We start from the raw sequence: 23,561 nt of genomic DNA on the forward strand, positions 1-23,561 counted from the left end.
AAATCATTCTGCCATAAACATTCTTCCTTTTACTTGCAGCATATCAAAAGAACTGTTTGGAATTATCTTTGGGCTGCACTGCTAATTTCCTTTCACATTCTGCTTTTGACTTTCTTACCACACTGGTTACCCTTCTGGCCTGTGCTTTGTACTGCTCATGTGCCTGCTGGTCACCTTTCTCCTTGAATTCCTGCCACATTTTTTTTTTTTTTTTTTTTTTGCAGCTCCAGCTTGATATTCATCTATTTAACTCCCACTTGATTAATTCTCCTGACTCTAAGTATACAGTCTGCCATTGCTTCCCTCAAACACACCTTTACCACTTCCCATGTATTATCAACATCCAGCCCTTGCAGTTTCACATGCTATTGCACTGATCCAATCAATCTGCTGAGCTTGTAATACTTACCAGCCCTGTAATTCCACATATTCCCCCCTTCCCCTCAACTGAAAATTCCACACATTTAGCCTCCTCCCAGGTCAGGACCATGTGGCCATATTTTAAAATCTTATGCTATGTGGCATTGAACTGGCAATTCCACTTGGTCTATTCATATCCTCCCATAAAGTTACATCTTCTCTATTCCTTGTAGTTCTCCCCAACTTTGCATTATCCTCAGAAAACTGTATATTATTATTATTATTATTATTTGACACCTCCAGGGAGTCCAAGGACTCATCGAGGGACGGCACCTGCTCTACAACTCTGTCTCCACCATTCAATCACAAACTGACCACAACTACAATTTACTGCCGACCACCACTGGTATTTCCAAAGACAATCACAAACATCCATGTCCATGGCAGGATTCGAACCTGCAACGTTTTGGCTGGAGAGCAGATACGCTAACCACTCGGCCAACCAGACCCGCAATTTAATATTCCTTTAAACCTCTTTCAGTATAATTAACATGGAAATTTAAGAGTACTGGCCCACTATTTTTAATATTATTTTGGATGCTACTATTATAAACTGAATACCACTTCAGAGATTGTTCAAGCTGTTTTGCTTTACTTTTGCAGAACTTTCCAGAAGAAAATAATGATGATAATACTGAGCCAATACATGTGGCAGTTGGCTAAAGGGTGTAGACATTGTTTGACATTTGTTTTTCATGATGACAGATGAACACACTTCATTACTACTAGTATCGGTAGTAGCATTAACAGAGATGGAATGAATGAGGTGCCATAATATGGAGTTGTTAATGAATACAGATAAAGAAGAGACAGGAACTCAGCATGCACGCACACACACACATTATTTATTTATTTGTTGTTGTTTTCCATTAGGGAAAACTTTTCTTTACCCCTTTTTATTATTTATCTTATTAATAAGAACATATAATGTAAATAAATAAATATTGTGTAAAAGAAGGGTAAAATATGTGAAAGTTCTAGTAGTAGCAAAATTAACCATGGATAATTTATATATAATTGAAATACTGAGGTTAAAAATAACCTCAGTGAGTCTCATCACTTACCATTTCTTTAAACAAAAAATAAATTTTTGAATTTTTTTTTGAATTTATGAAAGTTTTCAATTTATGAATTCTCATAAGATTATAATATGATTCAATTTTCAAAATGAAAGTGGGTAGTTTTCTTAGTCTAAACTGTAAATATTTTTAATAACAAAACAAATAGCAAACTATTTTTCTTCAATTTGAAAATGCAATAATAATCTGGCTATATTGTATTTGAATATATGCATTTCTGTGATCAAAGATCAAATAGAATATTGTATAAAAATAAATATTTTATATGGTTTTAAAAGTGTCTTCATATTTATGTAGGTGTCTAGGCTAGTAATTCTCCATGAAGAAGCCGAAGATGGAAATGCTATGCCAGATCTCTCTAGACCTGTCCAAGCTGTCAGCAAAGCCGTAACTAATTTAATAAAGGTAAATCTAATTAGTAGGAAAAAAAAGTTGACTTTTTTGGATTTTCATTCTGGATTTCATAAGTGTACTTTGCAGAAAAATACATATATATCAGTAGCATATGTGAAGAAGAAAAGGTAAAACAGAATGGATTCTCCTCTCTGTCAGATCAGTACACTACTTATACACTAACATGATGAACATAGATCAGTCATTTTCATCATTTTATTGTATTTTTGTTATAGGATGATAACATGTTGATAGATAATGTGGATATTTCCTAACAAATATCCACTTGTTAGGAAAAATTCAAGCCTATAGACCCTCTCCCCCATGCCTTAAGAAAATTTTGCACATTTACTGATATCACATACACATGTATGTATTTGTGTAGCAGTGGCGTCGTGTGCCCATTTCAATTAGGTGTGCTGTCATGTGGCTTATGCAACCCCCACTACAAAATTCATGTCAATTTGACTGCATTTTTATCGATATATGTAAATTTTAAGAGTGCATAGCGCATCAGCGCTCAACTTAATTGGTCCAATGCAATTAACTGTAGGATAACTTTGAATACTTTAATTTGTCAATTAATTGTAAAAATGTGTTTGTTTTTAAATATATTAGAAAACAATAATGAAGGAAATTTTGAAGGAATATTTGGTTGGTATATTTGAATTACTCATAGGTATAAATATGTGAACCATCATTAATAAGTCATGTGAGAATGGAAAATGTAAAGAAAAGAATAAGTGTGAGCAGAAATATTTTCATTAATGGCAAACGAATTATTAATAATTGACATTTGTGACATATGTATCTTATAAGTTGCTGAGTAGGGTGAATAGTATGTGATCCTATTAAGTCCAGCCATGAATAAGTGAATTTATGATGGCATAATTAAAAAAAAAAATTATGAGGAGAGGGGAAGATTTGCTTGTGAAGTATAAATAACTAATCAATAATAAACAGCCACTACATACATTTAGTAGTTCAGATAAAAACTATAGGGAGAGGCTAATCCAATGAACAAATAATGTTGATCAGGTGATTCATTTAGGCGTGGCAGGAATACATGTAGTTGAATGGCGCAGCATATTATCTCGTAAAATTTGTTGTGCATGTTATGTGTATTTCTCTGGTTTATGTATATTTCACTTTGTTTTCTAAGAATTTTCTTCTGTTTACTGAGACTCAGTATACATTTTACGTAATAATAGGATACATAATATCCAATCATTATTTGAATTATCTGCACTTTTAGGAATCCTACATTCATTAATTTTATTTATTTATTTTTATTACTTTTTTTTTATTTAGATAATAAATATCTCACACATGCTAGTATTTTGTTGTAGATCAGCAACTTTTAATACACAGAAGTATTCATTTTTATTCAGGAATAGATACATTTTTACTACATATCTTGTTTCCAAAGACTACCATTAAAACACTTTCTAACCTCAACAGCTGTACTGCACAAGCATGAAAAACAAGTAGCTTTGTTTATCACTCGAACGAATGGAACAACACTCCTCTCCTGCAGACTATGCTGCATGCATGTGTCAGACACAATAACCAATCACAGCCACTAGGTGCTATTTTCTCAGCTCTCACCCTGCCTCACCTTCTGAGAATTTGACCCACTGTGCTATCTGTTCAAAGGGCTCAAAGGTGTATGTATTTGTGACTGCACACCTGGGCTATTAACGTGAATGTGATGCAATGTTTTAGTATTGAAAAGTGTCTCTTCATGAAGCATTATTATATTGTGTTTAATTTTAGGAATCACATGACTCCAGAAAACAATTAGGAGAGTCTTTAATGGGAATAAATGCAAAAATATAATATCAGTGATATTGCTATTCCATGGATGTGCACAGCACATCTAGTACACCCAGAATATTCGCTCCTGGTATGTAGTGTATATAACACTAACTCATGCATTGATTAATTAATAGATTAATTTCAGGTAAAGTGATATGAGCAAATTTTGAGCGAAAAATTAGTTATGAGACTTATGTCTACAATCCCAAAGGTTCTACTAAGGAAAAGTAGAGGAGTTTCTTCAATCATTGGAGAGGACAGATAAATAATCAGCTTTTCCTAAAAAAGGAAAAGCCGATTTTTGTTGTATAAGTAAACCAACAAGTAGCAATTCATTCTACTCATTCACCACTCTCCAAGGAAAGAACTTAGTCTGTATATCCTTACTAACCACACTCTTAGACAACTTCCAGGTGTAACCCCCCTTGTTTTCCCCCTGCTCCCCATGCATTGAAAAATTTCTTTTGTGCCAGTCTCATAGAATCTGTTGAGTAACTTATAAATTTCTCTCATATTCCCTCTCCTCCACCTGTCAGCTAAATGTTCAAATTATCCTCATAGAGAACATTCCACAGATCTGTCGCAAGCTTGGTCACTCATCTTTGAATTCATTTGAATCCTCTCCACCACCTCCTGGTCACCTAGAAATGCAGGTTTGTGCACTGTAGTCAACATATCACCAAATCATAACCTTATAAAGAGGGATAATAACCTCCTTATCTTTTCTTGTCATAGATTTCTACCATACTCCTCTCCTCCATCTGTCAAAACTCTGCAACCCACTTACTTTCAGTCTATCCTCATAGGGAACATTCCACAGATCCATCACAAGCTTCATCTCTGAATTTCTCCACCCTAGAAATGCAGATGACTAAATTTGTGCGCAGTAGTCAACATGTTGCCAAATAGAGAAGGATAATAACTTGCTTATCTTTACTTGTCGATGTGTTCTTCAACATTCACTTCAACATCCTCTGAGCTATTTTGCCATCTCTTGCAATATGTCCTCTAAATTTCAAATCTCTGTCCCCCCCATCATCATCATCATCCCTAGATCCCAGATTGCAATTTATTGGTAAGATGACACGTGATACTAATTGCAGTGGTAATCAAAGCTGTAGCTGTGGATTAACAATGGTAAAAAAATGCTCAGTAAAATACACCCTCTATCCAAAAAGAAACCGCACTTTTCGAAAATAGAAGAAACTAGTGGTGCCACTTGTTATATCTTTTTGTTGGCAAAAGCAGCAACCTTCATTAGTGTTGTGTCAACTGTTTATGACATTTGTTTCATTAGAAGCCGAGTTATAGTGCCAACCAGTGACAGTGTGTTTTGACGAATGGTCAGGAAAATGAGTTTCAAACAGAGAACTGCGATTGACTTTTGTGTTAAACTTGATAAATGTTTTCCCAAGATGCATCAAATGCTTCAAAAAGCATATGGTGATGAATGCTTATCCTGTACTCAAGTTTATGAGTGGTTTAAGCCAATGCTTCCCAAACTTCTAGATGTCAGGGCCCCCTTTGGAAAAATTAAAATATTTCATGGCCCCCTCGAAAAAAGATCGTAATATAGACATATTATTATAATATTTATATTCAATACAAAACATACGCAGTGAATATTGCAAATATTACATCTTACATACACATTATCTCATATTTTTATATAGATAGATATATTGTTATTGTACATTTGCAATACAAGCACATGAAATGTAAAACGATTAGTAATAAAGAAAGAATTAAAAAAATAAAAGAAGCTTAATAAGAATTTAATGTGATGGATGTGTTTCAATACTGCTACACCAGTATCAGGTGAAATATTTGAAACTGCAATTCTTAAATTTCTGCTTTGAAATGAAACTTATATGAATAAGCATATATTTACTAATATTCATTAAGCGCCGAAATATGCAGGAAGCAATATTTGTGAATCCGCACCAATGTGTGATTTTTTTCCATTAAAATATAAAAAAATAACAAAAAAAGAAATAATAAAAATTAAATATGTTTCTTTTAAGAAAAAAAAATCTACTTAGTCTTAACAGATTTTTAATTTGTTTTCATTATTTCATGGCCCCCCCTCAACAAAACCTACAGCCCCCAAGGGAGCTGCAGCCCACAATTTGGGAAGCACTGGTTTAAGCGATTTCAAAGTGGTCGTGAGACACTTGAGGATGACGAAAAGCCGGGCCGTCCAAAAACTGGACTGAGCGAAGTTAACATCCAAAAGGTGCATGATTTCATCCAAGAAAATCCGAAGTTGTCCATGCGATCGATTGAAGATGAATTGGGGATTCCAAAATCAACTGTGCACAACATTTTGACTGAGAGTTTGGACCTTCGTAAATTGAATTTGCAATTTGTTCCCCACAAGTTGACCGACGAACCAAAAAATGTATCGAGTTGAACACTGCAAGGACCTAATTAAAACCGCTCATAAGGATTCAAACTTCCTTGAAACGATCATTACTGGTGATGAAACATGGTGTTTTGAGTATGAGCCCGAAACAAAGCACCAGAGTGCTGAGTGGAGACCACTAGAAGAGAGGCATCCGAAAAAAAAGTTGCTTGGAGAAGTCAAAAGTAAAGACAATGCTGATTTGTTTTTATGATTTCAAAGGCATTATCCACAAAGAATTCGTTCCACCTGGCCAAACAGTCAATGGTGAGTTTTATCTCAAAGTTTTGAAGCGATTGATAGCGAGAATTCGTCGCGTACGGTATGAATATCGTGATGCAGGCAGCTGGTCACTTTTTGCTTGATAAATCACCATCTCATCGTTCAAACATCGTGAGACAGTTTTTGAGCAAAAACCAAGTTTGTGTGTTGGTCACTTGCTGTATTCACCTGATTTAGCACCCTGTGACTTCTTTCTCTTCCCCTGCTTTCATTTGCCGATGAAAGGAAAGCGATTCGACACCATAAAGTTCAAGCGGCAGTAACCATGACCCTCAACAGTATCCAAAAAAAAAACAATTAAAAAAACTAATTTAATGATTTAATTGACTGTGTTAAATGTTGTATCGAAGCTGAGGGAGAGTATATTGATTGAAATAAAATGATTTGAATAATTATAATTGGCCTGTGTTTTTTTTCCTATCAAAAGTTCGGTTTCTTTTTGGACAGAGGGTGTATTTGAGCTTAGATATATGGAAGTGAAACTCCCACATCGTCTTTTGGCAAACAGAATGAGGTACATAAAAAATAGCATATGTCATATTAAAATGTTTACAGTGCTTTTAAGATGCTTAATATCACTCATGGGTTAATTCATCACTATAATTTCTTGGTTGGAGTGGAAATTATCACAATATATATTAACCCTGATAAAAGTTCAAAATTCAAAACAAAAGAATTATAGCTGTGGCATTTCTAATGTATTTTCATATTTCACTAGTGAACAGTATACTTTCCAGGGATGTGCTGGGAAATTTTTAACAATCAACTTGCTAAAAAATATAAATAAAAGAAAGAAAATTGTGGTAGATTCTTCCTCTGTAGGAATTACCCCCCAAAGTATAAACAAATATTATTATCAACAAACACATCTGCTTAATTTTGCCCAGGCCACTTCTTCTTAGGGTACTGAACCTTATTAGGTACATGAAACTCTAGAATCGTGAAATCTTTGACAGACGTTGAGCATGAGAATGTTTGCAAAAAATAATATTCCTGTAAAATTGCCAGCATAGATAATCCCTACATGTGCTAGCATATAGGGAAGGAGGTGTGTGAAGGTGGGAAGAAAGCACAAAAGGTGTTGAAATAAGTGCACCCTGGCTGGATTTTCCATGTGACCATATACAAGCTTAATTAAATATTCATACATGTGTCACAGTAAAAAATATTTATTTTACAAATACTTTGCCTTACAGTACATCAGCATCCCACCCATCTTAGAAATATGGCATCATAAAAATCCTTAGTTACCAGAGCATTCAGGATTTATCCTTTCAAAGGGTTATTCAAACATTAATTGGAAATCCAACACAAAAATATAGTTAACACCATTTCAAAACACATCCAGAACAAGAACTCTTTACATCAAAGGTATCTCTGAATGAGTAGCACAGATTATAAAAAAATACCAACTTATCTCTCTCTTCAAACCTGTTAACCAAATTCATAATCTGTTATCCTCTCAAAATGACAAACTCTCAACAATAGTGCTACCTGGAGTATGCATGGGAGTGCTCCCATGTTTATGCAATCTGTCATACTATAGGCAAACAGGAAGATCAGTCTTTAAACATATTTCTGAACATCAAGACCACATCTGGCTCACCAAACAACATAAATCTGGCCTGGCACAGCATGGTATTGAAAATGCAAACCATAGAATCCAATGGGAAAACATGAAGCTCTTTAGCATAGATCTTTGTACAGATATGAAAGTGTATTCAAAGAAAGTACTGAAGCTCTATATCATAGATCAAATCTTAATTGCAACAACTGCCTTACCATCCCAAAAGTTTGAGAAATTGTTATACTCAGTTGTGTTAAATACAGTATATGCCGCTTATTGTGATAATTTTGGGACAGTCGCTTTTCGATAACATTAAGCAAAGGATATAAAAAATTGCATCGTTTATTTCAATTTATTGTTATAAACACTTTTTAATAAGCAACAACATAAAATTTGTTTTAAATGCTTATCTAGTGTTGTCTGTCGTGTCTTTGAATATAGTAGTTCATGAATAAATTGCTCATACTCATAATGCCTTTCAAAGTTTGTTACTCTATGTTGCACACTGCAACAAAGTATTCTTAGAGCTTCTTGCATTGATTGGAGGAGCTTCTAATTTGTTCTTCTATACTTGTATTAGATTCACTTTCTTCTATTAGTTTAAAGTTCTCATTGGAAGCAACTTGACATATTCCTTACACTGTCATTGTAGCCACCACTTTGAGGTGTTATCAATATCCAACCAATTTTCAAATTCTTCTTTTGACACACCGTCTGGGATTTTATCAAAAATTTCATTTGTAATATATTCAAATTCTTCGGAAGAAGGGGTTTCAGAGTTTGTCTTAAAAAATCAATCATTTTGGAAGCAGTTTTCAATAGTCTTCTCTGAAACTTGCTTCCATGACATTGCTACCAAATGCAGTACATCAAGAAGGGAAATCTTTTTTTGCAATTGCACTTGCATCAGATTGGTCTTTTATATAATCAAGTTGAGTTATAATTCTTACACGAACTTCCCTGCAATAATAAGCTTTAAAAACTTTTATGATGCCTTAGTCACATGGCTGAATTAACGATGTAGTGTGCGAAGGCAAGAAAATTACTTTGATATTCTTTAACGATAAATTCTTTGTGTGCAGTGCAGTTGTCTACTAACAAGACAATTTTTCACTTTAAGAACCTACTTAACTAACCAATTGTTGAAAATGTCATTAGTCATCCAAGCATTTGCACTAGAACAGTAGTCAACAGGCAAACTTTTGACACCTTTAAAACACTGAGGATTTCCACTTTTTCCAATCATTAGGAGGTCTTGTTTTCTCACCTTTCATATTAGCACAACAAAGAACAGTCACTCGATCTTTTGAAGATTTAAATCCTTTAGTATTTTCATTTTTAAACAAATAAGTATGCTCAGGCATTGCACAAAAATAGAGTCCTGTTTCGTCTGCATTGTAAATATCCTCAGGAGAATATTCAGCAATAATATTTGGCCACTCGGTTTTAATCCACGCATGAGCTGATAAAAAATCAGCACTTTTTCCTTCACCATGAATACCCTAATATATTATATTCTCTCACTTTTTCCACCTGTTAAACCATCCATGAGCTGCTGTGAAATTTTCTTTGCCCATTGTTTTTACAAGTTCTGCTTTTTGATGCATCAAAGGTCCATTAATCTAAGTATCTTTTTCATGAACATTACTGAATCAAAGTTTTAATACTGATTCAACTTGAGTATCATTACCAGATCGGGATCTCTATTTTCTCATTAGTAAGAGCTGAAGTTTCAATGTTTGATTTGTTTTTTAAGATCTTACACAAGAGTGGTTATGAAATTTTTAAATGTACAGCCACATTAGCTGACTCATTTTGGGCAACTTATCATAACACTCACACTCCAAAAAAAAAAAAAATCTTTGCTTTTCTAGAAAAGATAAATCTTTACGTTTTTTACTTGCTTCTGCCATAATGCTAAGGGCTGTTTTAATGAGAACTTAAAGTCAAATTCACTTACCGAAAGAGAGCACAAAAATAAACTAGAAAAATCACAATAATTAGACTGTATTTATACCACCCCCCCCCTGCATTTGCCTGGAAGATCTAAGATTTACGAAAGAATAAGATTAAAGGAAGATTAACAAAAAAAGTCAGGTTTTTACAAATGTTCTTTGTCAAATTTTCAACTGATTAACCCTTATTTCTTAGAATTCTGAGATGCAAAAGGTTAACATATTAGAGGATTTTGATAACAATAAACAGAACTTTGATTATAATAGACGAATTATTTTTAATTAATTTTAAATGGTGTGTTTGGAGACCGACTGATTTTGATAACAGTAACCGATTGATAATATTATCCGTGATCACAATGAACGGATTCTACTGAATATTGAATTAGACTTAATTTAATTAATTATCATTTCAGCCTAATTTTAACTTAAAAAATGCAGGTACAGATTTGGCATTTGCCAAATCTTTACAAATTTGGCACATGCACTGTGCTGTTTTATTGTTCATATTCCTTACCTGATGTTCTTCATTCACACTAATGATGTCTTATGAGGGAGGTCTGAAATTTTCTCGGCCTATCAATGAAAAAAATTTATAATTTCAAAATTATTTTTATTTTTCAACATAATCTCACTTAAGACTAATACATTTATTCCAGCGATGCTCCAGCGCCATTATTCCGTCACTGTAGTTCTCAGTGAGATCTGCAAAATACCCCTCTACAGCTGCAATTATCTCTTGATTTGAAGAAAAACGCTGATCAGTGAGGAAGAGTTTTAGTTTAGGGAGGAGATAAAAGTTAGAGGGAGCCAAATCTGAGGAATAGAGTGGATGTTCAAACAATTCATAGTACAGATTCCTTAATTTTCCCATTGCCAAAACACCTTTGTGGGCAGGTGCATTGTCCTGATGAAAGATGATTTTTTTCTCCTGCAAACTGGTCTTTTCTCACAAATTTTTTCTTGATCAAAGATCGTACTAATATTCCTCGGTTATTGTTTTACCCTTTTGAAGATAATTAATAAACAAAATTCATTTAGCATCCCAAACACCGATAACATGACCTTTCCTGCTGAAGGAACCGACTTTGTCTTCTTTGGCACTGTACAACCGGCTTCTGTCCACTGTTTTCACTGCTCTTTGGTTCTGGTGTGTAATGGTGAATTCAAGTCTCATCCATAGTAATAAATCGACGCACAAAATCAGTTTTATTCTTGTTAAAACGCTCCAGTCACTGTTCAGAGATTTTCATGCGAATGCGTTTTGGATCTGCTGTGAGCAAGCCCGGTACCCATCATGCGCAAAGCTTTTTTATTTGAAATTCTTCATGCAAAATATATCCTACATATTGTTTTGAAATGCCTGTAGTTTATGCAATTTCATGCCCTTTGACTCACCAGTCATCCAATACCATATTGTGCACTTGATCAATGATTTCTGGTGTTGTTACCCTTTTTGGATGTCCTTCACATGGATCATTTTCAAGGCTGGTACAGCCGCGTTTAAACTTGGCAGCCCATTTCTTAATTGTCAGAAACAAAGGAGAAGAGTGCTCATAAACTTTTATGAATTTCTTTTGGTGTTAAACTTTCTTTTACAAAGAATTTTATAACCACACGATACTCAATTTTATCCATTTCAAGGAATACAGACAACACTTTTGCTTCAGACAGCTGTATAAAACAAACTACCCGATAGAATGACTTGCAATTTCACATGGATGCTTATGACAGATGTACCAACTTAGAAAAAAAAATCTTGCCGATAGTGTTGCCATCTATGGTCGAGGCCGAGAATTCAGACCACCCTTGTATGATGCATATGATGAAATGTTTGTAAAATAAATATTTTTTATTATTTGGAAACCTCCATAGAGTCATTAGACTCATTGTGTGAGGCGCACTCAACCAGCAACATGTCCAACTTAATGAACTTTGAAGTTATTTACAATCTCTGCATTCACAGTGTGTTCTGACAGTTCCACTTGCCAACAACTCTTCATGTAAAAAATCTGGTCCTCACACCCTTCTTCACCACATCTTTATACAACTTCCAGATGTTAAGATAAGAACAAGAAGCTCTTATCTTAACATCCACTTTTTTTATAATTCCTTCTGTATTAATCTGATAGAATCCTTTACTAACTTGAAGGTCTTTGTCATACTCCTCTTTTCCTCTTATCCACATTCCCTCAAATGGTCTTCATAACCAACACTCCAGAGTCCTGATATCACTTTGGTTATTCATCTTTAGACCCTCTCTAGTATTTCTACATCATAATGAAAACTAGGTGACCTAAATTTTTAACACTGTCAAGTTTATACAGAAATAATCTATTTCTGTAGTTAATTATAAATTGTATGTGGTAAATAATTTTCATTGAAAGACCACCACTGCCACCTAACTGGAGACCTGAAATAGCCACCTAACTGGAGATCTGAAAAAATACTGTTTAGTCTCTTGAGCAAGGTTATCAGGTTATAAAATCCTTAGCCCATCCACAGTACTGAATATACAATATGTTTACAACTTTTTGTGGATAGGCACATAAAAAAGAAAGGAAGTAGATTACATCACTAGGCTTTTACTTAGAGGAATGCTTTATTTTAAACATCAATAGTATTGGAAAAAGCCATAGTTAAAAAAAAAGCCATAGTTAAAAAAAAATGTAATGGAAAATTTAAAAAAATCTCAAGCAGTGATAATTTTCTACAGTACTCTGACTCACTCATAACAACAATTAATTTTTTCACAAAGTAGTTTAGGCTTACTTTCTTAATTAACAATCTATCTCAGTAGGTAAGAGCCTCCATAGCTTAGTTTGGTATTGACAATGACCTTCACTTGGAAAGACCTGGGTTTGAATCTTGTCTAGCATTCAAAGAACGTTTATCAGGGCTTTTCAAGTGAAGGTAGGCTAGTTAGTCTCATATGTACAGTCTCATACTGCCTTTTTCCTCCTGAAAAAAAAAAGCAGTATGAGTCAATGCATACTGCCTTTTTTTTTGCAAGAGTACATGCAATTTACAGGCAATGCTGATGGGATTAACCACTTTGTCATAAGCAGGTTTTGAATAAGGCCAAGTTTCTTGGCCTTGACTGGCCATCAAGCTTAATATGTGAAAAGGAAAGATGGAATCTTAATAAGTTTTCTCTTTTCTGTGAGACAGCGGTTAATAAACATGTAATTATTTTTGTTTCATTTCATTTCGTTAACATCTTTAGCTCATTGACTAAATCCATTTAAACTAAGGCACTTGATACGAAGCTACACAGGGTACATACTTAAGTTTCTTTAAGATCTCAAAAGAAATAACAGTTGGTAGTGGGGTGCTTAAGGGTCAAAGCTGTATAACTGAGAGGAGACCTCCACATAGCCTTTAAAGGAATGCGGAGAACCGACCAGGGCTTCTGACCTAATGTCCAATCCCCACCTTCTCGTAGTGCACCCTGTTGGGTATCTACTTGGATACTGAATGGATGAGGATGGGCTGGCAATTTGGGATTTAGCCGACCAAATTGTATTCTTATTGGTTAAATCAAAATATAGAATGATGGTACAACATGACAAAATTTCATGCCGGCTGGGGCGTCGCCCGGTTAAACAAGGCCCCCGTTGTTTTCGCCAGGGAACCAGGGCGAACAGCGAAAAGTCAGCTACTGGAACAAATCTGAAAACACACCCCAACTCAACATCACCACAAATAAAGATCGGTACTATCACCATAAGAAGCCAGAATGGCAAAGAAATGGAGCTAGCTGAGGAATTAGATAAGTACCAGATCGACATAATAGGGGTGACTGAAACAAAAAAGACCAAAACTGGTGAGATCTTTCTGAGCAATAAATACAAAATGTTATATTCAGGCAATGACAATCAAGGAAAAGAAGGAGTAGCCATAGTATTCAACACAAAATACGAAGCTAATCTTCTTGAATGGCAGTCACTCTCAAGTAGAGTAATGTGGGCAAATATGAGAATGGGGAACTGGACAATGAGACTTATTTGTGCCTATGATCCTACAGAAGGTTCTACTAAGATAGAAGTGGAGGAATTTTTTGAGGCTTTAGAAAAAGCAACTGACACAATGAAAAATGAAAAGTTGGTCCTTGTTGGGGATCTAAATAGCAGAATAGGAAATGATTGTGAGACATACAAAAATATTTTGGGAAAATTTGGAGAAAAGAGCAAAGCTAATAATAATGGCAAATATCTATTGGATTTCTGCTCAGGACATGGACTGGTTATTACTAACACCATGTTCCAACATAAAAATGTGCACAAATTCACATGGAGATAAGAGGCTAGGAATAAGAAAAGTCTCATTGACTATGTTATTGTTGATAGCGATGTTTTCTTCCTGGTGCAGGACACCAGAGTGTACAGAGGATTTGAAATTGGAAGTGATCACTATTTAGTCTTGAGCAGGATAAAATTGAATTTCATATTGAAAAGAATAACATGTAAGAAAGTTTTAAAGCGAATAAAAGTTGAGCAGCTCTCAGATGTGAGCTGTAGACTAAAATACACAAAGATTATTGAAGAAAAAATGAATGAGTTTGAGAACAGGAATCAAACCTTGGAGATTCAGTGGCAAACTCTGAAGAAAAAACATTGATTGATTCTGCCAGAGAGGCATGTGGGGAGGTTGTCTATAAGGATAAAAAAATCAGAACTCACTGGTGGACACAGGAAGTTAAAGAGGCAGTGAAGGAAAAGAAGAAAGCATACCAAAAGTTTCTGTCAAATAAGTCAGCTTGTGCTCTTAGAGAATATAGAGACAAATGCAAGAATGCTAAACACTGTGTAAAACTAGCTAAACAAAAGTCATGGGAGGACTTTGGCAAGAATATAGAAAATAAATATCAAGAAGGTCGAAAAATATTCTGGAGGTTGTTGAAGAAGCTTAAGAATGGAGGAAAGAGTGCTATAAAAGGAATTAGAGATGATAAAGGTGACATGAAAACGGGAGAAAAAGATATCCTTGAAGTATGGAGTAATTACTTTGAAAAACTGCTAAATGAAACAAGCAGTGATGACAGCACAGTGGTAAAAAACACTGACCAGGCATGCAGTCAGGAATACATATCCATACTTGAAGTAGAAAAAGCCATCAAAGGCTTGAAATGTGGAAAGGCAGCAGGAGTAGATGATATTCGACCAGAAATGGTGAAGTATGGTGGTATAAGAGTCTTACAGTGGCTGCACTGCATAGTTCAGAAAGCCTGGACAGAGGGACGAATTCCCGATGATTGGAGTAGAGTTCTCATAGTACCCATATATAAAAAGGGAAATAAAACTGCATGTGAGAATTACAGAGGTATTTCCCTACTGAGTGTTCCTGGCAAGATCTATGCAAGTATACTTGAGAAACAGTTGAGAAGAATTGTGGAAGAAAAGCTTGGTGAAGAACAAGCTGGATTCAGGCTAAATAGAGGCTGTCAGGATCAGATCTTCACTTTACGACAAATAATAGTCGAGAAAGCATGGGAATATAACAAAGATCTGTATTTAAGTTTTGTCGATCTGGAAAAGGCATATGACAAGGTGCCAAGAGAGAAGCTATTCAATACACTGCAGTTATATGGTGTCAATGGGGCATTATATCAAGCAATACTTAGTCTTTATTTGAGTTGTAAGTCAGCAGTTAAAATTGAAGGAAGTACAGGAAGATGGTTTAATGTTAAATCTGGTGTGAGACAAGGATGTACATTATCCCCTCTGTTATTCATTATCTATATGGATCACATTATGAAGGAAAGTAGTATTAAACATGATATCAAAATTGGAGATGTTAATGTCAGCTCTTTGCTTTATGCGGATGATGTTATACTTCTAAATAAATCTGCTACAAGTCTGCAAGATTCTCTGACTAAATTGAATAGCTGTTGTAATAGATATGGTATGAAGGTCAGCAATAAAAAGACAAAGACAATGAAAATAGGCAGAATCATTGAAAATGTAAACTGTCAACTGTGTTGTGAATGGAGAACCTGTGGAACAAGTAAAACATTTCAGCTATTTAGGCACGATTTTTACTGAAGATGGTAAATTAAATATAGAAATAGACAACAGAATGAGCAAAGCTGGTATGGTGGGAATTCAATTGAATGAATTCATATGGAATAAGAGAAAAATTAGTCGGAACACTAAATTAGCTGTATACAAGACAGTGTTCAAACCAGTTTTAACTTATGGATCTGAGAGCTGGTTCAGAAGCAAAACACTTGACCAAAGACTAGAGACCACAGATATGAGAGTCCTGAGAAAGATTATAGGCAGATTGCATCAATGGCAGTATCATATTAAAAACGAGGATATTAGGAAAGAACTTGACATTGTCAGCATCCAGGAATGCGTTAGCAGAGCTAATCTCAGGTGGTATGGTCACTTAAACAGAATGGGCGAAGAAAGATTAGCAAAACAAGTGTTCTCTGCCAGGTTGGCAGCAAAATTACCCAGAGGAAGACCAAGATATAGGTGGATTGATATGGTACAAAGTGCTTTAGACGATAGATATATAAGATCTGATAATGTTGGAGTGTTGACAAGTAACAGACTGATTTGGAGGAAAATTGTAGATAGGAAATTAATAATGATGTTATTTTTTTCATGTAGTACTATCATATCCTGTACACCCCTTGAGGGTACATGGCAGGAATTTGATGATGATGATGATGAGTGATCTCAGTTTCTTAAATAGCTTATTTATTCTTTAGTTCATAAATATTTTCTTTATGAAAAATACATCAGAATCTTTTATATGAAGATTATAATATTCCATTAATAGGAATGTCTAATTTATCAACTTTTTTTAATTATACCATAAACATCTGAAATCAGGATGATTAGCATATAATAAATACAGAAGTTCATACACACTTTGTTCATACAATAAACACAGAAGAATGGCTAATAGAAATTACCACCCTGAAGAAATCAATAACAGATGTGCTCATCATCATTATTTTGTAGTGTATACCTACAAAATAATGTATTTTGTAGTGTATACCTACAAAAGAGATATACCAGATATCTTGACAGTGTAACATAGCAAATATTTTATGACTGGTTTCAATAGCAATTTTTTTTTTTCAAAGTGGTCTGTTATATTTGTCAGGATAAACTGATTAGTAACCAACACTTACATCTTGATTTTCTAACACACTTTTAACATCCATTCATCTATAATGAAGTGAGAGATCAGGAGAGTGGTATTGAAGAGACAGAAGTGCTTCGCAGTGGAGAAACAGCAGTAGTGTGAGAGATAAAGAGAGAACAGGAATGCAAGATTAACAGATAAATGGCAGGAGTTCAGGTGGACAGAGACACATGGCATAAAGAGAGTGGATGTTGGAATTAGTAGTGAATTTATGTAAGGGATGATCAGCATAGACATGGATAGATTGGGATGTGGGTGGAGAAGTTGAGACTGAGAGGATATATGTGGTAAGCGGTGATAAAGGTGATTGGGCAAGGGCAGGTGTGATGGGGAAATCACAATGAACAAGTGACTTGGGTAGGACTAGTTATTGACTTAAAAGTTTGCTGTGTTTATTTACAAATACCAAAAGTATCAGAAATCAGGGAGATGAAATGGTTTCACTGATTGAGTTTATTTACCCTAAAAATCATTGGAATAAGTGAAATATTGAATGAAGATGATATCCTAATGGGAATAGAAATGGAAGGATACAGTATTTTTTGTGAGGATAGAAAGGACAAGAAGGGAGGGGGAGTGCTGCTGATGATAGCAGGGGAATTATGTCCATATACGGACCGTATGAAAGAGGGAAATAGTGGCAATGGTCGTGAGGTAGTGTGATACTAGGTGGAGGTTGACAGGAAGACATATTTAGTGGGATGTTGCTACAGGGAATGTGGAGGGTGCTGATGAAGAAATGCATAAACAACTTAGATTAGTGAACAGAGGAAGGATAATTATTACGGGCAATTTTAATTATGGCGATATAGATTGGAATGAACAGATAGCATTTGGGAATAAGGAAAATGAATTTCTTGAGTTCTTAAAAGATAATTATCTCAGGCAGCATGTAAAGGAGGGCATGCAACGATCACAAGTTTAAAATCTGATAATTTCATCAGAGGGTGTAATCACGACTGGGGTTTCACTTTCTGCAAATTGGTGAGAGTGATCATACAATGATCACCTGGGTTGTGACTAGCTGTACAGACTTCTGTGAGGAAACAATATATGTGGAAGTACAAGGCTGGTGATTGTGATAGACTCAGGAGACAGCTTGGCGCTATAGCATGGAATGAGGAGTTGAGTGGTAATGAAATAAATGCTGCTTGGGAACTGACAAAGAAATACATAACAGCATCAATATCAAAGGAAGGTCAAAAGGCTGAATAAGGTAGATGTAAAATGGATGAATGAGGGGCTTAAGCATGAAATCTGGAAGAAGACGGCACTTTGGAGGCAGTTCAAGATGAATAATGGTAATAATCAGTTACATGAAAAGTATAGAGAACAAGCTAGGACAGTAACTCAGTTAGTAAGGACAACAAAAGTGCAGTATGAGCAGAAATTATGGCATACTTATTAAACAGGCATACTAATGCAGTAGCATTGGCATAACTGTTTAATAAGAGTCTTACAACAGGTTCCTTAAGAGTGGAAAGAATGTAAAATTGTTCCACTGCATAAAGGTGGGGATAAGGCTGTGACTGCAAATTACTGTTATAGGCCAGTCTGTATATCTGGAGTTGTGGTAAAGATACTAGAGAGATTGAGAAGTAGGATACAGAATTGGGTTGATGATAGCAGTATATTCTCTTTGGTTATCAGCATGGGTTTGTTAAAGGGAGATCATGTTTTATTAACTTACTTATGTACTATAACAAGATGACAAATGTCTTGGACATGGGAAATGCATATGCAGTGGTATATGCATATACTTAGATTTTTGCAAAAGCTTTTGATTGACTGCCATATGACAAGCTGTTAAATAAATTTAAATGAATGGGATTAGATAACAGACTTCTGAGTTGGATCAGTGACTGGCTGTCAGATAGGTATCAGAAAGTTGTATATGGGGGTGCAGTATCCCAAAAGAGGAAGGTCACTAGTAGTATGCCACAGGGGTCAGTTTTGCAACCATTATTATTGAGTTTATATATTAATGATATTGGGATGGATGTAATGGGAATGAAATTCAGTAAGATAATGAATTTTACCAAAATCATAGTAATAAATTATCATTTTGCATGCTGATCTGTTGACAGAGAGAGATAGATCATTTTAAGGGGAATCCTAACTCATTGCATCTCTTTCATTGCTAATTACATAATAGGGATATTTTAAATGCATTGTGTTCTTGCTAATAAAATGCCCATTTCTCTGTTTGCATAGGTTGGAAGGGATACTGTCAATTGCAGTGATGATCCAATACTTCGTCAAGATATGCCTACAGCACTTCAGAGAGTTGAAAAAGCTTCAAAATTATTAGAAGAAGCATCTTCATTATTAAAAACAGATGCATTTTCTCAACCTGCTCGTAAAAAACTAATAGAGGGTGCTCGAGGTATATGCTTCATTTTTTTTTGTAATTTCTTGTAATAATCTGTTTTGCTTAAGTTTAAGAACAAAATATGAATTTATATAGATTTTATATATATACTGGGGGGGGGGCTCTGGCACCTATGGCGCCCAACCTCCCGAGTTCCGGGCTGGTAAGCCGGTTCTCCATCAATCCTGATGATTTGAGACATCAGACAACAATGTGTTTGTCTCATGAAGGCAAACACATTGTTGGACGTTTCAAAAGAATGAAGAGACAAAAAATGTGACATAAAAACGTTTCAAATTTTGGCTCATCTTTTTATATATATAGAATAAATTTGTCGGTATAATTTAGAAAATTTATTTTGCATATTTAATTTAGTTTGATTGTACAGGTATATATATACATTTAAAGAAATTTACAGACTCTCGCATTCAGTTTTATTTCTCTCTCTTTCTCTCTCTCTCTTCCCCCACCTCTTTTATTTATTTATTTTTTTAAATAGATTGGTAGAAGATTTCTACTCCAGTCACTTAGAATTTGAGTTTTTTCGAAGATCTAAATTATGCAGTGGACCCATTGAATAACAGACATTTCATGTTAAATACTAATCCAGCTATCAATTGAAAATTTGTACACCTCATATCAAATAATGATTTGATAATCATATATATCAAAGTACAGAAATCAAAATTTCTGTACTTTCATAAACATTTCATAACAACCTGGTTGTGCCTAGTGGATAATGTAACCCACACTCCAACCAGCAGGCTTGTGGATTCACATCCTATTATGGACATAGATGTTTGTGAATGTCATTAGATGAATTTCATAATTATCCGTCATATGACCACCACTGTGTAACATATCGGAATTCCAAAAGTGACTAGAAATTCATCTATAAAGAAAGGTCATTAAAAATAATGGCCTTTCTTTATAGATGAAGCTGCATTTTATAGAGTTGTTGTTGTTGTTGTTTGCACTTAAAGAAGTGATATTGATTTCAAATAGAGGATGTTTTTTTCTGTGTGAGGGTGTGTTCCTCTTAAATATTTTGTTACCATTTTTCAAGACTTTGAACTTAAACAACTGTTGCAATAAATTTTAAGAATAAGCAATAAAAAGATAAGAATTATGAAAAAAAAAAGTGAACCTATAAAAGATTTTAACTACTTAGTCATGATTGTTAATGAAAGGGACAATTAAACATGAAAATAAGCTAGATATGGTGTTGGGGAAGCCAATAAGCAAATAAATCAGTAAAACATGAAACTTATAGTATATAAGACATTGCTTAAATCATTTATAACTATTGAGTTCTATAAGTTAAATTTGGTTTTAAACATTGTTTTGTGAGCAAATTTAAAAAAAAAACACAGATGACAGAAGAGATACTAGAAATAATGGATAAAAGAAAAACCTGGAAAAATAAACCTAATGGAAATGAAGAATATAAAACATTATATAGACAAATAAAAAATAAACATAGAGAAGAAAAACACACATGGATCAATAATAATTGCTTAGAAGCAGAAAAATTAGATAAAGAAAATAAAATTGTAGTTACATTCAAAAATAAAATTTCTTAATAACCAAAAGAAAATAACAAGCCAACAGTTAAATAATAAAAATGTTATTATAACTCCAGAAGACAAGATACAAAGATGGAAGGAATATCTTACAGAGCTGTATAATAACCATAAGCCTGGCAAACTCATGATCAGTGTTAATTCAAATAATCAAGGTATACTGCAAGAATAAATAGTAAGCATAATAAAAGAGATATCCAAAGATTATGGTATGATAATATCAATGGAAAAATCAAAAAATATGGCCTTTAAAGGACAAGATCCAGCAAGAACTAAAATAGTATTAGATAACAAGATCTTAGAACAGGTGAATTCATTTAACTACCTAGGATGTATGATCACTTATGAAAATGAAAAAGATATAAACATAAAAATTGCAAAATATTTAAAAATAACAGGAGTAATTAACTCTATATTTAAACCAAACCTAGTTCAAAAACAAACCAGGCTAAAAGTATACAATACATTAGCCCTACCGGTCTTAATGTATGGAAGCGAAATCTGGACAATAAAACAAAAAGACAAACAAAGATTAACAACAGCAGAAATGAAGTTTATGAGAAAAACTGCAAAGTATACCCTATTTGATCACAAAAAAAACGAAGATATTATGAAAGAATTAAACCAAAAACCAGTAATTGAAAAAATTAAAAAATATAAACATAGATGGATGGAACACGTTCAAAGAATGAAAACAGAAAGATTACCAAAACAAGCCTTAAAGTACAAGCCATTAGGAAAAAGAAAACCAGGACGTCCTCTTAAACGATTCAACGATGACTTCTAAGGCCGGAACAGGCCATACTAGGCCTAAATCCTTGATACGTATGATGATGATGACCTAATGATAAAATGATAGGATGTGATGGAATATCAGCTGACTTAATAAAAGAGAAGGGGGGGGGGAAGAAACAGATTTTTTAATAGAAATAAAATAAAATGCCACCAGAAGACTTCATAAAATTTATTTGCATTCTGATATAAAAAAAAATTGATATAAAAACAGAATAAAGAACTGTGTTAAAATCTTTACGGAATGTAAAGATTTTAGAACAATTAGTATCGTATCCCATGTTTCAAAAATACTATTGAAAATAATAAAAATAAATATTTTCTAGAATAAATGCCATGTAAATGAACAGCAAAAAGGATTCGTGCCAGGAAAAAGTACAATTCATTCAATTTATGAATTAAAAACTGTTATTATAAGATCAGTAGAAATAAACAATAACATATATCTATGCTTTATACTTTCAAAAAGCATTTATACAGTAAGCCATGAAAAATTAATAGAAATATTAAAGGCCATTCAAAACTATACAAAAGACCTCAGAATAATAATAAAATTATAAAAGAAATTCATAATGAAATAATAGATATCAAAAAGGAGTGAGACAAGGGTGTATAATGTCCACTATACTTTCAATATATACAAAAAAATGAAATGATAATGAAAGAATATGAAGAAATTGAAATGGAAATAAAAATAAATGGCAACAGAATTACCAATATTAGATTTTTTTTAACATTTTATTATGTCTCAGATAAATTACATATATGCATATAATAATAATAATTGTATATATATAATTTATTTATTTATTATTATAATTTATAGATTTATTAGATAACATAATAAATACTAACATAATATTAGATTTTAGAAAGGGGTTGTGTTTCAGGGTCAAAGCTGTATAACTGAGAGGAGACCTCCACATAGCCTTTAAAGGAATGCGGAGAACTGACCAGGGCTTCTGACCTAATGTCCAGTCCTCACCTTCTCGTGGTGCACCCAATAGGGTGCACCACGAGAAGGTGAGGACTGGACTGAACTAATTTGGGATTTAGCCGACCAAATTGTATTCTTATTGGTTAAACCAAAATAAAAAAATGATGGTACAACATGACAAAATTTCATGCCGGCTGGGGCGTCGCCCGGTTAAACAAGAACCCCGTTGTTTTCACCAGGGAACCAGGGTGAACAGCAAAAAGTCAGCTACTGGAACAAATCTGAAAACACACCCCAACTCAACATCACCAGAGTTAAAGATCGGTACTATCAACATAAGACGCCTGAATGGCAAAGAAATGAAGCTAGCTGAGGAATTAGATAAGTACCAGATCGACATAATAGGGGTGACTGAAACAAAAAAGACAAAAACTGATGAGATCTTTCTGAGCAATAAATACAAAATGTTATATTCAGGCAATGACAATCAAGGAAAAGGAGTAGCCATAGTATTCAACACAAAATACGAGGCTAATCTTCTTGAATGGCAGTCAGTCTCAAGTAGAGTAATGTGAGAGCAAATATGAGAATGGGGAACTGGACAATGAGACTTATTTGTGCCTATGGTCCCACAGAAGGTTCTACTAAGGTAGAAGTGGAGGAATTTTTTGAGGCTTTAGAAAAAGCAACTGACACAATGAAAAAGGAAAAGTTGGCCCTTGTTGGGGATCTAAATAGCAGAGTAGGAAATGATTGTCAGATATACAAAAATATTTTGGGAAAATTTGGAGAAAAG

General features: G+C 34.1%; 1 protein-coding gene across 3 annotated transcripts in view; it reads left to right on the top strand.

The window, feature by feature from the left end:
* The window catches only part of Vinc (vinculin), a 274,672-nt gene that overhangs the window by 20,344 nt on the left and 230,767 nt on the right, over positions 1–23,561 (top strand). For all 3 annotated transcript variants that reach the window (XM_090408245.1, XM_090408246.1, XM_090408247.1), the window contains exons 2-3: positions 1,797–1,904; positions 19,297–19,468. In XM_090408245.1, the coding sequence (XP_090264371.1) occupies positions 1,797–1,904; positions 19,297–19,468 (280 nt within the window). The remainder of the gene's footprint in view (positions 1–1,796; positions 1,905–19,296; positions 19,469–23,561) is intronic.

The sequence above is a fragment of the Typopeltis vanoorti genome, chromosome 18, assembly GCF_054136105.1.
Source record: "Typopeltis vanoorti isolate ZY-2024b chromosome 18, IOZ_Tvanoo_1.0, whole genome shotgun sequence".
Taxonomy (NCBI): domain Eukaryota; kingdom Metazoa; phylum Arthropoda; class Arachnida; order Uropygi; family Thelyphonidae; genus Typopeltis; species Typopeltis vanoorti.